The sequence below is a fragment of the Silene latifolia genome, chromosome 5, assembly GCF_048544455.1.
Source record: "Silene latifolia isolate original U9 population chromosome 5, ASM4854445v1, whole genome shotgun sequence".
Lineage (NCBI taxonomy): Eukaryota > Viridiplantae > Streptophyta > Magnoliopsida > Caryophyllales > Caryophyllaceae > Silene > Silene latifolia.
The window spans coordinates 54,898,068-54,916,067 of record NC_133530.1 but is presented as its reverse complement, the minus strand read 5'-3'; the positions used below and the strand labels follow the sequence as shown (position 1 = coordinate 54,916,067).

The window sequence follows — 18,000 nt, the reverse complement described above, 5'->3', positions numbered from 1 at the left end:
GGGTTATTCTTTCTCCTGTTGACACTACCGTCAGATCTAGTCTCGTTACCAGCTCGGCTGGTATCTGACGAAGCTGGCTCCTGCTGCCTAATGCCCTCTGTGTGAGATCTACTACTGGAGCCCGACCGTCATTCCCCGTGCTGACTGGAGTGCTGGTCTGCTGCTTCAGAAAGTCTATTTGTGCCCAGAGTTCCCTGTCCCTTTTCTTTGCTTCAGCTTCTGCCTTCCTCTGTTTTTCTCGCATATCTTCCATTACTTTCTGGAGGTTCTCCATGCCACTAAGCAGGGTTTGCGTCGGGCTAGGTGGTGGAGTGAGACCTGAACTTACTGTACTCCTGTCCGATCTAGTTTGGGCCGCCACAGCAGGGGTTTTGGGAGGTAGAGTGACTTTTGTCGTGGAGGTGGTTCTTGGGGTGTGTCCGGGGGCCTGAGTTTGTGCCGCTGATGCTGGATTCTGAATTGGATTGGGTGGTATCGACGGCTGACCGCCCTGACACGGCTCCTGATGTTTGTTTGTCCATTATATGTCTGAGTAATCAATGATTGACGACCACAATGCCCCACGGTGGGCGCCAAACTGTTTTGGTAATTTTTACCGGATTAGGTTGTCTGAGGTCAATGCGGTCTTACTCGTTGCGTGTTGACTGTATGATTGCGTTTAGTGCTAAATAAAAGGATTAAAGGCGTAAATAAGGATTGACACGTAAGATTTGGTGACGCGGAAAACCCAATGTGGAAAACGACCGCGGGAAGGGACGGTACCTTCCAAGTATTGCACTAGCTTGTTAATAGGAGAATGAGTACAATGGAGACGGAATGTAAATCTAGCTAGCACAATGTATTGTTCGTGAGATCTTCAATATCCTTCCTTGATTGCTTCTCTTGCTATTTATAGGGTAAGAACCCTAGATATGCCCTACCTCGTTTATGGTAAGGAATATCACTCCTACCACAACTCTTTCCATAACCGGCCGTCTCCCTCTATTCTCCTTGATCTCTCTCTATTTTCCTTGATCTCCCTGAGAGCTTTCCAAACGTGAGACTCGGGCCTTTCTTCTATTGCTCACTTGCTTGGCCCAATTCTTCTAGATGATGAATTCCTCTTGCCTTTGGGCTTCCCCTGACCAACATACCTCCATGGCCCAACTCCCCAAGCTGAACCAGATGGGCTTGACTCTTAGTAGGCTAAGATGCGGATTTTAGCCCAAACAACTACTCGGTTAAACGAGGCTACTATGAAGCTTGGTTGTCGTACTGGAATCGTATGGCCTTGGCCAAAGATCTCTCAGGGATCTCCCCCTCTTGCAGAAGTTTCATGAAAAAACATTTGTGGCACTTGCCTGGTCCAAAGGTTTGGATTACCCTCCTTTGGAAAATTCTTACTAATTCCATAGCTGTTGGAAAAGAATTTCAAAAAAGGAGCTTGGATGGTGCATGTTTGTGCATGTTTTCTTTGTGATCTTATGGAGGTAGAAACGTTGAAGCACTTATTCAGAGATTGTACCTTTGCTACAAGAATATGTAGGGGTAGTCACTTGGGTATTAATTCTAAGAAAAGACATGATCTAAGCCTACAAGACTGGATTATCAATTGGCTTTCTTTCATGCTAAAAATGAGTGATCCTAATGAGGTAATCATTTTGTTCTTTTGTACGTTGTGGACTATTTTGCGTGCTAGGAATAAAGTTGCTTTCGGGGAGCATTCATTTTCGTTGAAAGGTGCCATCGGCATTTATGAAGACTCTCTATCTAAAGTCATCACGACCAACAACAATCTATCAAAGTCTTTTACTAGCATAGTCTCACACGATGATCTAGATTACGACCTTTTAAATCTTAGAAAAAGATACAAGTGTAAGCTTATTGGTGTCAACTATAATCGTACCCAAACTATCATCCATGTGGACGTGCTTGGAAGGATGGTAAAAGTACCGGACTTGGATAATACGTCAAATATGGGAATAATGACTCCTATTTATGTACCAAAGGTGGACTCTTCTCTCTCAGCGGATCAAGCGGAAATTGCAACTATCTTAGAAGCCCTTAAATGGGCGTTAGAAAGAAATATCTACCATATTAGTATCTTCTCTAACTGCTTACAAGTGCTAGTTCAAATCATGGACAATTCAAAGATTGGGTTGAAGACTAGAGTCCCGGTGACAGACATCCTTAATTTATGTTTTATGTTCCATTGTATTTCATTTTGTTTTATTCCTAGAAAATACAATAAAATGGCTCATAAGTTAGCCCAAAGAGAGAAAAAAAGATATATTCTCCTTCCTTTAGTTCTGAAACCAACTAACCACCTTAGGTAACAACCGATAGCCAACCGCCCATAGCCAACACCACCCACATACGCCAAGTTCACCCATAAGTCGTCTACATCGGTCAACCACCACCTCCTTCGTCAACCTCACTTCTCCCCCTTAGATCTAGTCATGACTCACGTTTTGATCTGGTGGTTAATAGTGGTGGTAGGTTGAACGTGGCGCTTTGGTAGTCTCGAGGTTGATGAGTATGTTTGAGTGGATGGTGTGGGCAGTTGGCTAAGGTAGGTCGAATGCAATTGTGGTTTCATGGTGATGAGGATAGATGGCAGGGTAGGGAATCTATGGATGGCTGTCTAGCGAGGAATTATGACAAAGGAGTGATCTAACGGGCAATTTCTTGTAGTAATCAAATAATTTAAAAAACACAAAAACTCCGGACATACGATCTCTCAATAGCATTATTGAGAAACCTCACATGATGGGGTGAGAGACCCACTGAAAAAAAAAAAAAAAAATCCCTATTATGTCTCCCACTAAATTAGTGGAAGACGGTCTCTCATGAGACCTACTGACAAAATCAATCAATTAAAAAGTATACCCTAAAATTTAAAGAGAATATGAAAGGATTCTAATTTCTAACCCAGCTTCGTTCCAAAAATGTTATTCCATAAAAAGATTTACCTATCAAAATTCAAGATCCAAAAGAGCTGACCACGTCACATAAAAACTATCATCAAGTGACAAATCTCACATCCAAAATTAAAAGTAAAATAAGCAGAAATCTATGATCTGGCTCTTGGTAAAGAACATCACTGTTGCAAAACTGAACACTCCGTGCTCATGGACTTAACGATTAGCCTTGGCCACTCTTTCAATCTCATCCTTCTTTTTGATAGCATAACTGAAATGAAAACCAACCATATTATAAATAGAGTGCCCCATAGCAAACATGAAAAGACGAATTTCAAAAAGTTGACATAGTACATAATGCACTTTAGTTTGCGGGGTACATTGGCTTACAAGCATCTTCAATTCAATCAGGTATAATCGGATCATTTTTGGATCCAAGCGCATACAAGCAACTTCAAGTCAATCGGATATCAGTCAGGTCCATGAGCTAGTGGTAATTGAAGTTATGCTTTTAGTTATAAATAGATATAGATAAACACACATTAGTTAGATCAGGCCATGTTCCAACTATGGTTGGATCAGGACAAGGTCCACTTAGGGGCTTCGAAACAAGTTACTCTAAAGGTCAGTTCAGTACAGTCAAATTGTAAATAGTATCAACCTATGAAATGGGATAAAAACTTTTACCAACTACAAGCAGTAAGAAGCATGTTTTCATCACAATAATACAAACATACCAGTTGATGAATGACAGAAAAAGTGAAAATATACCTGTTGGATGATCCCTTTGCAGCATTAATAAGTTCATCAGCAAGACACTCGGCAATGGTCTTGATGTTCCTGAAAGCACTTTCACGGGCGCCAGTTGTGAGAAGATATATGGCTTGGTTGACCCTCCTCAATGGAGAAATATCGACAGCTTGACGCCTTACAACACCGGCAGACCCAATCCTGGTTGCATCTTCCCTTGGACCACTTTACCATACAAATAAATAAAGGCTTTAGAATATAAATAGGTTAAAGAGAGCTCAGGTAGACTGATGCTAAATAAAAAACACGAGAATTTGGTAAGATAATAAAAAAAAAAAAAACAAGTCACACAGATACTTATTTTATACCTGTTAACAATGGCATCCACAATGATTTGAATAGGATTTTGCTCAGTCAAGAGGTTGATGATTTCCATGGCATGCTTGATAATCCTCACAGCCATTAGCTTTTTGCCATTGTTACGCCCGTGCATCATGAGAGAGTTGGTAAGTCGCTCAATAATGGGGCATTGAGCCTTCCTAAAGCGCTTCATCTGGTACCTCCCAGCAGTGTGAGGTACATAGGTAGCATGCTTAACGGCAGAGACACCAATGTAATCACCAAGAGCCATGTCATTGACCTAGAAAAACACAATACAGGTGTCACAAACCCAAAAATAAAAAGAAAAACAGCAAGGGTCAAGAGCACCAAATCTCCTGCTCATATCTCAATTATTGCATTACCCTAACCATAATGAATTAAAAGATTTTGAGCAATTAAAATTAGATTGATAACGTAAGGATCAAATAAAGTGTGCACAGTACACAAAAATGGAGGTATGAGTTCACAAACTACCAATCCTCACACACTATTTGCAATATTTATTCATAAGCCAGTAAGCTTGTTCTTTTGGACTTAATTTCAGTTCACTTCAAGATTTGTTCTTCAATTTCGGTGGTTTCAATTCAAAGGAATAGAACTAAAGATGCATATTTGGAACCTAATAGCCTACTTCATGCAATTCTTCTAAATCAATACTTGAAGAAAAAGGAAAACATACAGCGAACCATTTTCTAACCTTTTCTTATCAACTTCAACTATAGATTATTAAAATGACAAGGCGAAAAACCCATCCTTTATAAACCTCCCATGGACGAAAAACATTTCCAAGTATTGCAAATAATAAAATCCCATCACTGAAGCTAAAATGTGGAAGTGGGTAAATCTATTCGGCCGATATTGTAATACCAAATATTGTAGGTAGGCGGTAATGCCCACAAACTAAGAAATGTTTATCACTTACAAATGTCAAACATAACCTATGATTCATACCAATACACTCATACGCACAAAAATCACAGAATTAGCCCTTAATTTAAGGGCACATACCAAACAAATAACAAAGTACTCGTATCCTACTACATAATTCATAACACTCAGCCAACAATGTTAAATCTTTGCGACAAAGAAACGCAACAAATTGCTCTTCAACACCATCACTATAACAAAACCAAATAAGCCATTCACATTATGTTCGTATGAAGAGCAATGGACGAAGTTCATAATTTAAACTCGTCTATACCACTTTGACAAAGTCGTAAGATATTCCATTCTAATTTCACTTAAATACCAGGCGATCGTAAATAAGAAGGATAGAATCTAATAGAAAGAACAAAATAATTCAAACATGGTGCTACATTGTATCAACTAATCAATCGCATTTCAAGAGATTTTCAGAGTAACACAAAAAACGCAAAATATAAAATGAAGAGAAGCATGAGATAAAATAAAGGTGAAAGTTGAAAATTGAAAAGATGGGAAACCTCGACATCAACGAAATCCCATTTGCCGAAGAGCTTAACATCGGACTGCATAACGTCACTCGTCACTTGAACGGATTCCACCGCAACGTCCGCCATCTGTAAAATGCAACTAAAAAAATCAAGAAAAATAACGAAATCAGGCTCCTAGAATTTGAGGATTGTGGGAGGGAAGAGAAACCTTGGGGTGCTGTGCAACAATGGAGGAGAGCAGAGGAGAGAAATGGAGAGAGAGGTAGATGAGGCGGCTTTAATGGTGGATATTTTAGGGTTTTTATTGGTTTTTTTTTTTTTATATCAAGGGTTCACCGTGCTATGGGCCTAAACTTAAATAAAAACGGCTCTTCACTTCTGGGTCAAAAAAACAACAACTCTCCTATAGGACCGTCTTATAGTATAGGACGGGCCCAATAGAAGAAATTAATCCAATTTTATTGAGTTTGGGAATAAAAACACACGCGTGGAGCAATACGTCTACAACTAAACCTACTGGCTGCCAATTGTAAACCTCATAGCCACGAACTCACGATTCCCATCCCAGTGTCCTACCACCCCTGCAACTACCGACCGGCGACCGGAGCAGTATAGTACTTCATCTCCTTCCTCTTCACAGTGTATAAAAGAGGAAAGCCGACAACCACGGTGATGCCGATCATCAACTTGTAGATTTAGAATTTAATTCTATATTACAATTTTTAAGATTAAAAAGTGAAAATCTAAATATTTACCTTTTGAAAATGAATTTTGTTGAACTTGAAAGTTCGTATTCATGTTTTTTTTTAAAAATTGAGAACTTTGAGTTTTTGGTTGAAAATTGTGGGTTTTGAATTGAAAACTAAGAGTTTAAAGATGAAAATTACGGATTTTTAAATTAAATTTTGATTCTCAATTTATACCTTGTTATATCCTCAAGCAAAGTTTTATTTAACTAGCCCAAAGTTTTTGTTTGATAATTGATTGTCTGAACTTCAAAACTTCCACTTTTAATTTCAAAATCTCATAAGATTGCAATGAATGCAATCCTTATTTGTTTATCCTTTTGCATTACTGTTTTGTAAAGTATGAGTATGATTTTAAGTTTAAAGACTAGTAAATTTAGTTTGCTAATTTAGTGTTTTAGGATGTTTGCTCTATTCTTAGAAGTAGGATTTTTAATTTGATAACTTAGCGTTTTAATATTAAAACGCGGGATACAATCGCCATTAACGACGAGCCTGACAGTTGGGATGATGCATTTTGAACCTCTTGGCTGACTTTGGGGTGGGGGTTCATTGGTTTGCCCGTGATTTTATGGGAAGCAGCAAAAAGAGTGAAAATAATAGAGAAGGTGAAAGAGATGGTTGAGTGGAGTTTGGCTTTATCTTTAGTTGGGCCTGTCTTATGATAATATTAGTCTTATAGAACAATTAGTGTAAAAACAATCAAACGGAAGGCAGATTACTGATAGGTTTATCGCGTACCTATGCAAAGATAATTTCCCTAGACACAAATTAATGTAGTAATAGGGGTCGAACACAAGGAAACGGGAATTGCGTCGTGAATTGCTATGGGTAGATTTTTATCAAGGTCGATTACGATTTGGGTTTGGTTTATTTGGTTGGTGATTAATAAAAATGCAATGTAAACAATATGATAAGAGATAGTCTAAAGGGTTCGGGTCACTCATGCAAAGGTAAACATATGAACATGTTAAACTCGATACTAATAATTTTGTCAATTGTTTAGGCTTAAAGATACCCACCTTACGGCATTAGTATCAACCATAGACCGGGTCTTAGAAAAACTCTCGTCCATGACTAGGTCGTCCTACCACACATGTTTAGTCTAATTCAATTCCGTGTCTCTCGACTTTAGAACGAATGAACAAATTTAATCTACGACTACGGCCGATAATCAAATATTAAGCGTAACAAAGCAAACATGTGATGGAAACAATTGAACAATATTATTATAAACTTATTTAAACATGTTATATATTTGATTTTGCATGGCTCCCCTAGCCTTTAGACTAGGAAATTTAGCTACTCATACTAAAATGTAAAATGCAAACTAAATTATAAGAAATATTGAACATGTTTATATGAATTATATTAATTAGGTGATATAACATACGAAAAGAACAAAGCTAAAGTAAATATGAGATACTTGATTATAATAACTATGTGGTAACTAAAGCAATAATGTAAATTGTAAACTTGGAATTAGAAATACCTTAGAAAGGAGAACTTATATGGAAGAACAAATAACAAATAACCAAAAGCTTGAATATCAATTGCTCGAGAATATCTTGAAGTAAAAAATGTTGAAAGATTAACTAAGGAATGCTTAACAACTTATAAATTAAAATGAAAACTAATGAGAGAAAACTTATAATGCTTGAGGCTTATTGTAGTAAACTTGGTCGTAAAATGAGATATCCAAAACCTAGGAATACCTCTCCTATTTATAGAAGAGGAGAAGAAAACGTAAGAAACCAAAGGGCATGCAACCCCGATCGGGGTCGTGTGTTCCTCGGTTATTTGCCTTAATTCCTCTCTTAATTCCTTGGAGAATCCTATGTGGGTGATTAAATGTGCGATTAATCACCCGGTTAATGCTTGCATTTGGCATCTTAAGATCTTTTGGAATCCCATGCTTTCCCCTTGACTTTTGACTTGCAATTTGGGCTTGACTTGGATGTTTGATCTCATTTGTATTTTGCTAATTGATCCAACAAATTCTCATGCAAAAATCCATGCAACTTGAGGCACAAAGTCCATGCAACATCCAATCCTTAGTCCATTTGGTCTTCTTTCCTCTTAGCTTGCAATTTCTAGTACTTTGTAGTTATTTTAGCTCCAAAAAGCTTATTCCCTACAAAATATGTCAAAGTATCCAAAACAACTAGAAATGCAAATATTAGCTATAAAACACTTAAGATAAGTGCTAAAGACATGTAAAATCAAGCTAATATAGGGGGTTAAAACGTATAAAATATGCACTTATCAAACTCCCCCAAGCTAAATCCTTGCTTGTCCTCAAGCAAGAAACCAAATCCCATCTATTGAAATATCCAAACAAGCTAAGCATAATGATTTAAAAACCCAAAACAACATGGGCAAGGAATAAAGCAAGACATGGATGAGATTTACACGACGGCGTAGCATAGAAAACTTTGAATGAACCTTTAAACTCTTGCATGATCTTTCGACTTATGGACTCTTACGGCGCACTCAAACTCTTTTTTTTTATGTGGAAGGACAATTTTTGTGAATGATCACTCAACTATCCTCAACTTATAACAATGTGCCCGCAATCTAATATGGTAAACATGTCAAAACTAGCAAGCAAAGACAATCAATTGTAAGCATGATAAAGAAGCCAAATGGGTAGGAAGAAGGCAAATAAACATGGGTGAAAAAGGGGAACAAAAGAGTTATGGTAATGTGGAGCTAAGTCAAGCTAGCAACTACCAAAATGCAAGGATGCTCAATCCCAATTCTAACCCAATTTTGCAATTCAAACCGTAAGAAAATTCTCCAAAATAATATAAATAATGCTTGAGAATTTCTCATATCTTTTCTTCTTCTTCTTCTTTTTTTTTTTGCATACTTCTTTTTTTTCTCATGCTTTTTCTCATTCATTCATTTTTTTCTTTCTTCGTTTTTTCATTTTCTTTCATTTTCCAATTTTCCAATTTTTCATTTCTTTTTTTTTTCTTTTTTTTTTGAGCATTAAGACCAAGCTCACATGACTTCAAACAACAAAACATATCCCAATGAGCACCCAAACACTATCCAACTAAGCTACTAGCTCAACAAGGGTAGGCAATTTCAATGATGTAGCTAAGGATAAATTTTGTGAAAGGGTCAAAAAGGCTAAAATATCATGTGAATGGCTCCAAAATGCTAAAACAAATGAATGCGTGCTTACCAAGAAATGACATGAAAACCATACTTGTGCGTTTTGATGTAACACACATTATAAGGAGACACCTACACTCACCTAAGTGAGACCAAATAAAGATGAAATGGCCTTAAAGGAGGTTCTACCTTACCAATTTTGTAACTTGCCAAAAGTCAAGATCAAGCCTATTCGGTTCATTCTCCATCTCCCACCTACTATGTCAAGACATCCTTATGTAGCTAATATCCCATCATTAAAGAATAAATCATTAGCAATAAGCTATTATTAGGATAAGCAAAGAGGAAAGTAGGCAACAAGCAAGTACAAAGCAAAAATTTCTCTCAAAAATTTTCAAATTTTCAACACTACATGCAAACTACACTATATGCAAATGCAATCCCCCCCCCCCCCCCCCAAGCTAAACATCACATTGTCCTCAATGTGCCAACTATCCAAATCACCCAATCAAACCATAAAAATGGCTCAAAGCACAAACCAAGAAGGACTAGAGGTTATGTTTAATGGGTTGCAAGATCTAAACTAATATGCAAAGCAATTAAAAACTTACTCAACTTGCTAGCCCCCCCCCCCCCCCCCCCAAGCTAGCATGAATTCGGGGGATTTTTTCATCAATCAACTAAGAAAAGGGCCAAAAATTGAACCCTTTTCTCCCTTTCTTCTTCGTCTTACCACTACCACTTGATTCTCCTTGTTGGCCACTTCCACTTGAGTCATCCCCTTGAAGAGGAGTGACATACTCACCAATATCTTGGCCACTACCAAGACCATCACCATAACTACTAATCCCACCATAGCCACCATATCCTCCATAGCCTCCTTGCAATGCCTCAACCCCATAATCCGAACCACAAAAGTCCGGGCCGGGTTCATATTGAGCATATGTACCTGCATCATTGTGAAGAGGGGAAGGGGGAATAGGAGATAGAGGAGGAAATCCACCCGGAGGATAAGTATAGAATGAAGGGTGTGGCCCCTAGGGTTGGATAACTCCTTGCCTAGCAAAATGATCATAAATAGGATGTAATGCAAGTCGTTGGTCATCACGAATTTGATTAACACCTAAGTTCATTTCCCGCATCATATTCATCATTTCTATGCTAGATGGTGACTCAATGCTAGAGGTGGAGTGACGTGCTTGGGAGGATTGACCTCCCACACGTCTCTCAACGGTGGTAGTTGACTCACCTCTAAGGGCCAAATGGTAGGTCGGTCTAACAAAGGGGTCACTTCCACGACGAGGCTTAGTGTGAACCAAAGCCTTTATTTCTTTCTTTTCCTCGGGTAGACGAATGGAGTCTTGCCTACCTATCTTCCAAATCATGTTGGGATGAGCATCTTTAAACCAATTACAAGAAAGAAAATATTCATAATCAAGACCAACTCCCTTAGACCAAGACTCAAGCAATGGTCTCAAACCGGTAGTCTCTTGGTTAAACCGACACAAATGGTGAGCAATTTTAGTGACCAAACCACCTAAGACAATGCAACTATTCTTGGTATTAGTTTGTTTGGTCAAGTGGACCGATAAGTGGTAGGAGATATTGATTCCCCACTTCTCATCACCATTAACATTCAAGAAAGCACCCAAGATTTCTAACTCAATCTTCCTCACCGAGTGAGGTTCATTTCTCCCAAAAAAGGTCCATCCCATAAACCTTTGCCAAATCCTTATGTCGGGATAATGAATAAATTGATGTGGTGTATGATCCCAACCCGGAAAAGTCAAGTGAGAAATGGCATCCCAAGTTAAAATGGGGTTATAATCATCGGGTGATTCGGTCGGTAAGTCTTTGTGAGGCAAATCAAAGATAGCGGTGAAATCCGCTAAGTCCAACTTATGATCTTCATTAAATAAGCGAAAGGTAACAAAAACAATAAAACCGGGTTTCCTAGACCTATGGAACTCGAAAGAGCTCAAGAACTCAAGGGTGAGTTCGGGGAAGGTCTTATAATTCATGGTATAACAAGATTTCATGCCAAGATTTTTAAACAAAGCTTTAACATTTTTCTCTATTCCAATATTGTTTAAAGATGCTTGGTTAATGAATTTCGTTGGTTCCATACCTTTGCTTCTCAACATAACCCAATTGTTGTATTGAGCTAGTGAATTGAAGATCACATTTGGATATTCCGGGTCATGCCATTGTGGGACTTCCTCCATTTGGACATCCGCCGCTGCATTTGAAGGCTCCGCCTCACCTCTCCTTCTCTTAGAAGCACCTTGTGAAGGAGCTTTTCTTGGTGCCATATTTCTGAAATTTTAAGACAAAATTCATCTTAAGGCAAACCAAAATTCATCCTAATAGGCATAATAGTATGAATTAGTGAACTAATTCACACTACAAACATGTAATAAACATTCTACAACCAATTTCTAGTACCAAAAAGCACAAAATCGAATTCCCCCAAATTGATTTAGGATTTGCATAATCCAATTAATTGATTGCAATAGATGAATTTAAAGAGAAAAGAGAAGAGATCTTACCAATTTGATGTTAATGGATGAATAAAGCTTGCAAATTAATGAAGAACTTGAAGTTTCCTTGTGATTTTAGGTAGAAAAATGAAGAAAATGATGGAGAAAGGGAAGAAGGAGTACCGTCGGGTATGAATGAGAATGATAGAAAAAGCTTTTTTTTTACATACCCGTCAAATAACGCCAAGAAGCTACAGAACCACGACCCCGATCGGGGCCACCAACCCCGATCGGGGTTGACTGCAAATCCGCTTTTTGACTTCCTCGTTTATGGACGTGAATTGTTATCTTTTTTTTCGAAAACCACGTCCCTGAACGGGGTTTTTGCATGGGGTTGCGTGTCAAGTGCACTCCAATTTCTCTTTTCTTCATTTTCACCTAGAAATCACAAAAGAAATATCGTTAAGTCGAGTATTTTATTACTAATCTACGAAAAACAATAAATTGCATAAAATTAAAAATGAAAATGAACAAAAGCAATAAAAAGCTTGGGTTGCCTCCCAAGAAGCGCTGGTTTAACGTCCCGCACGACGAAAAAGCTTGAGTCGGTTTAAGTTTTCTTTGGTAGAGGTTGAACGGTCATTTCCTCTATCACACCAACGGTCACATTCTCATGGTAGAGCTTCAAACGATGAACGTTTGCCTTGAATTTTTTGCCCTTGGTGGTCATCACTTCAACGGAACCGAACTTGTTGACATTTGTGACGGTATATGGACCGGTCCACCGTGATCGTAACTTTCCCGGAAATAGCTTATATCGGGAATTGAATAGCAAGACCTTATTACCAATTTGAAATTCCTTGTTCAAGATCTTCTTGTCATGCCATCTCTTTGTTTTCTCCTTGTAGAGACGGGAGCTCTCATAAGCTTGCAAGCGGAATTCATCGAGTTCATTGAGTTGCAACAACCGCTTCTCTCCACTCAACTTCGGGTCCATGTTAAGCTCCTTAATTGCCCAAAAAGCCTTTTGTTCCATCTCAACGGGAAGATGGCACGCCTTTCCATAGACCAACCTATACGGTGAGGTACCAATAGGTGTCTTAAACGCGGTACGGTAGGCCCATAAGGTATCATCGAGCTTCATACTCCAATCCTTTCGTGATTTGGCAACAACTTTCTCAAGTATGGACTTGATCTCACGGTTGGAAACCTCTACTTGGCCACTAGTTTGTGGATGATAAGCCAAGCCTCTTCTATGATAGACTCCATATTTTTCCAACAAAGCATCAAGTTGTTTCTCACCAAAGTGAGTACCACGATCACTAATGATTGCTCTTGGAACACCGAACCTCGGGAAAATGATCTTCTTGAACAATTTAATCACGTTGCGAGCATCATTGGTAGGAGTAGCAATTGCCTCTACCCATTTAGAGACATAATCAATGGCAACCAAAATATACCGATTCCCTTTTGAGGAAGGAAACGGTCCTTGATAATCTATGCCCCAAACATCGAACACCTCTACTTCCAATATTCCATTTAGAGGCATCTCGTGTCTTCTTGATATGGAACCCGTCCTTTGGTAAGCATCACAAGCCATCACGAAATTTTTGGCATCTTGGAACATAGTTGGCTAATAGAAGCCGGATTGCAACACCTTTGCAATGGTCTTGGATGGTCCATGATGACCACCATAAGGAGAAGAATGGCATCCTTCTAGCACCCCTTTCACATCCCATTGTGGGATACATCTCCGGAATAGCCCATCGGAGCAATGTTTGAACAAATGTGGATCATCCCATAGGAAGAACTTGGCATCATGTAAGAACTTCTTCCTTTGTTGATATGAAAGGTTGGGTGGCAACTCTCTTCCAACTAGGTAGTTGGCTATGTCGGCATACCAAGGAGTATTGGCTTCCAACATCATTAGAACATCGTCGGCGAAGGAATCATCAATAGGTAACTCAATACCTCCATCCGTGAACATCAAACGGGATAAGTGATCGGCAACAACATTTTCAGCCCCCTTCTTGTCTTTAATCTCAAGATCAAATTCTTGCAAAAGCAAGATCCATCTTATCAACCTTGGCTTAGCTTCTTGTTTGGCTAGGAGATGCTTCAATGCGGCATGATCGGTATGAACAATGACTTTGGAACCAATCAAGTAAGAGCGGAATTTGTCTAAGGCATAGACAATGGCAAGTAGCTCTTTCTCCGTCGTGGCATAATTGATTTGAGCCGCATCCAAGGTTTTGCTAGCGTAGTAGATAGCATGGAGAACCTTGTCCTTTCTTTGTCCTAGCACGGCACCTACCGCATAGTCACTTGCATCGCACATGAGCTCGAATGGCAAGTTCCAATCCGGTGATTGGATGATAGGTGCAGAAATCAAAGCCTTCTTGATCCTATTAAAAGACTCAATACAATCGTTAGTAAACACAAAGGGAGCATCTTTTAAAAGAAGCTCCGTAAGGGGTTTGGAAATCTTAGAAAAATCTTTAATAAAACGGCGGTAGAAACCCGCATGGCCTAAGAAACTCCTTACACTCGTCACATTTACCGGTGGGGGTAGTTGCTCAATAACTTGGACCTTAGCACGGTCCACTTCAATTCCTCTTTTCGAAACAATATGACCAAGCACCACTCCTTCATTCACCATGAAGTGGCACTTTTCCCAATTCAACACCAAATCAACTTCCTCACAACGCTTCAAAACTTTGGACAAGTTAGTCAAACAAGCATCAAAAGAAGAACCATAGACACTAAAATCATCCATAAACACCTCCATGATAGACTCAATGTAGTCGGAAAAGATGCTTATCATGCAACGTTGGAAAGTGGCGGGGGCATTACAAAGACCAAAAGGCATTCTACGGTAGGCAAATGTACCATAGGGACATGTAAACGTGGTCTTCTCTTGGTCATCCGGGTGAATGGGTATTTGAAAGAACCCGGAATAACCATCTAGGTAACAAAAGTATTTGTGACATGCCAACCTTTCCAACATTTGGTCAATAAAAGGTAATGGGTAGTGGTCTTTCTTAGTGGCTAGATTTAGCCTCCTATAGTCAATGCACATTCTCCAACCCGTCACAATTCTAGTTGGAATTAACTCATTTTTATCATTTTTGACTACGGTGGTTCCTCCTTTCTTAGGAACCACTTGGACCGGACTCACCCATTTAGAATCGGAAATCGCATAGATAATTCCCGCATCTAACAATTTAAGCACTTTCTTTTTGACCACTTCTTGCATGTTAGGATTTAGTCGTCTTTGACCTTGGACACATGGTTTATGATCTTCCTCAAGATTGATTCGGTGCATGCAAAATTCAGGACTTATGCCTTTTAAATCATCAAGTTTATAACCAATGGCTTTCTTGTGAGACCTTAAGATATGAAGAAATTTAGCCAATTGACTCTCATCTAATTTAGCACTAACGATTACCGGACACATCCCCTCATCATCGAGAAAAGCATACCTCAAATTGGAAGGAAGGGGCTTAAGCTCGGGTTTTTGTACCTCAACATCTTGAGGTGTAGCAACCAAGCCTATAAAGTGTGAGCTCTTCTCTAATGATAGCTCCTCTCCATCCAATTCTTGCTCCAAAGCATCAATTTCCTCATTTCCAATCTCATCATCACCTGCAAATGATTCTAAAAGCAAGAGTGCCTCCAAGGGATCTTTAGATAAAGATCGAGGTGTAGAGTCTTCTATAACAATGTCAACAACATCCAAAATGTCAATAGAATAACAAGACTCTTCTATCATAGGACTCTTCATGGCACTATTCAAATTATATGTGACCTTATCGTCACCCACTTCCAATGTAATTTTACCGTTCTTGACATCAATCAACGCACCCGCGGTGTGTAAAAATGGTCTTCCCAAAATGATTGGGATTTGGGCATCTTCGGCCATGTCAAGAACAATAAAATCAACCGGAATGAAAAACTTACCAACCTTAACGGGAACATCCTCTAAAACTCCCAAAGGGCGTTTTATAGAACGGTCCGCTATTTGCAATGTGACACTAGTGCATTTTAAGACTCTCATATTAAGCTTAGCACAAATAGAGTAAGGTATTACACTCACACTAGCACCTAAATCGCATAAAGCTTTATCAATTTGGTAGGTGCCAATTGTGCATGGAATAGAAAAGCTACCGAGATCTTTTAACTTAGGAGGGGACTTGTTTTGCAAAAGAGCACTCACCTCGGCGGTGAGAGCTATTGTTTCAACCTCATCAAAAGTCCTCTTCTTAGTTAAAATGTCTTTCATGAACTTAGTGTAAGATGGAATTTGAGTGATTAATTCGGTAAAAGGAACGGTTACCTGTAGATTCTTCACAACTTCCATGAATTTACCGAATTGGGAATTCTATTGATGCTTTGCCAATCTATGAGGAAATGGCACTTTGACTTTTTCCGGAATCTTTGTTTCAACATCTTTCTTTGGAGGAGCATCCTCCACTTCCTTGACTTTCTTAACAACAACAAGTGGGTCATCCACTTTCTTGGGTAGTTCTTCAATTTCCTTATCATTTGGAGAGACCTCCAACTCAACAAGTACCTCCTCATCATCTTTGGGCATGGATGGCCCATCATATTTCGTACCACTTCTTAAGGAGATAGCATTAAGGGTAGCATGTGGTTGCTCACCTTGAGGGGGTAGTTGACCCGATTTCCTTGAAGAGCTAGATGAGGCCAATTGAGCCATTTGTTGCTCCAACATTTTGATTGCGGCATTTTGAGCTTGCTCATTCTTTTGGATTTGAGCCAACAATTCCTTTTGCATACGGATTATCAAGCCCTCAAGCTTACCTCCCTCTTGGTTATTTTGTTGGGCATTTTGTGGTGGAGGTTGAGTTTGCTGGAAATTGTTTTGTGGGGGCCTTTGTTGATTTTGATAACCCGGTGGAGAGATATATTTTTGTTGTTGAGGGACATAGGCATTCTGCTGTGGTGGGGGTTGTGGTTGAGGATTTAGCACATTGTTGCTTCTATAAGACATATTTGGGTGAAATCTTGAATTTGGGTTATATGTGTTTGAGAATGTACCCGGTGGATAAGCATTTTGTGCATTTTGTCTTAAAGCTAGAAAGGCATTTACCTCTTCAATGGGAGGTTGGCAATAAGAGGCATAATGACCCGCACCTCCGCAACCTTCACATACAACAATTTGGCTTGTTGAGGACATAGCATTGACTTGTTGAACGGAATCTCTAGCATCCCTTTCCGCCAATTGTTGTTGGAGCAAAGCAATTTGAGCTAGAAAAACGGAGTTGTTAGAGGATTCTTCTTTACCTTTGGATGGCACAACTCGGGAATTGACATATTGGGCATCATGGACCGCCATAGATTCGATCGTGGCATGAGCAAGGTCGGTGTCAATTTGATCAAACCGCCCATTGTTGGTGGAATCAAGAATCCTTCGGGACTCGGCACAACATCCATTGTAGAATGTTATTGCTAGAAACCAATCATCTAGCCCATTATGTGGGCATTGCCTTTGAAGCTCTTTGTACCTCTCCCAAGCCTCATATAAGCTCTCAAGAGCTTGTTGACGGAATCCGGTGATTTGGCTCCTCAAAGTTTGAGTTTTCTCCGGTGGAAAAAACTTTTGATAGAAAGCAAGAGCCAAAGTCTCCCAATTGGTGATTCCCATGGCGGTGCGGTCAAGGCTATTGATCCAAAGCTTGGCCTTGTCCTTCAAAGAGAAAGGGAAAAGTATTTCCCTTATTTGGGCTTGGGTGACGCCCGTTTGACGGATCATGGAGCAATAGTCACAAAAGTTTTGCACATGCAAATTGGGATCCTCCAAAGGACTTCCCCCAAATTGCTTCCTCTCCACAAGGCTAATGAAAGCCGGTTTGATCTCGAAGTCCGGCGCGGTGATTTGAGTGGTTGTGATTCCGGCCGGAAGCATGGCCGCGGTGGGCTTTGAGTGATCGGAAAGTTTCACCATCTTTTTGGTAGTAGATGGTGGTGGTGGTGTAGTTGATGAATAAGAAACCTCCTCCTCTTCAAGAACCTCTAGATCGTCTAAGTAAGACTTTCTAGCACTTTCAACTTGTACGGGTGAAGTGCCTTCTTTCACTTCCTTCCAAAAACGTCGTCTTCTCCTAAATGTTTTCTCGGGATCGGAATCCGGTGAAAGCAATTCTCCACTACGAGAGGACCTGGGCATAAGACAACAATTTCTAGA

General features: G+C 39.5%; 1 protein-coding gene and 1 non-coding gene across 2 annotated transcripts; one reads left to right on the top strand and one right to left on the bottom strand.

Moving 5' to 3' along the window:
- Positions 1-2,875: 2,875 nt before the first annotated feature.
- On the bottom strand, positions 2,876-5,777 carry LOC141657415 (small ribosomal subunit protein uS7-like). The gene is made up of 5 exons (XM_074464653.1): positions 5,652-5,777; positions 5,474-5,569; positions 4,019-4,290; positions 3,672-3,875; positions 2,876-3,171 (listed from the first exon to the last, which is right to left on the bottom strand). The coding sequence occupies exons 2-5, from the start codon at positions 5,567-5,569 to the stop codon at positions 3,117-3,119; spliced, it is 627 nt and encodes a 208-aa protein (XP_074320754.1). The 5' UTR covers positions 5,652-5,777; the 3' UTR covers positions 2,876-3,116.
- An 11,504-nt stretch (positions 5,778-17,281) lies between these two features.
- On the top strand, positions 17,282-17,388 carry LOC141658182 (small nucleolar RNA R71). Its single transcript, XR_012549083.1, has one exon. It is a non-coding gene; the product is annotated as a small nucleolar RNA R71 (small nucleolar RNA).
- The last annotated feature ends 612 nt before the right edge of the window (positions 17,389-18,000 follow it).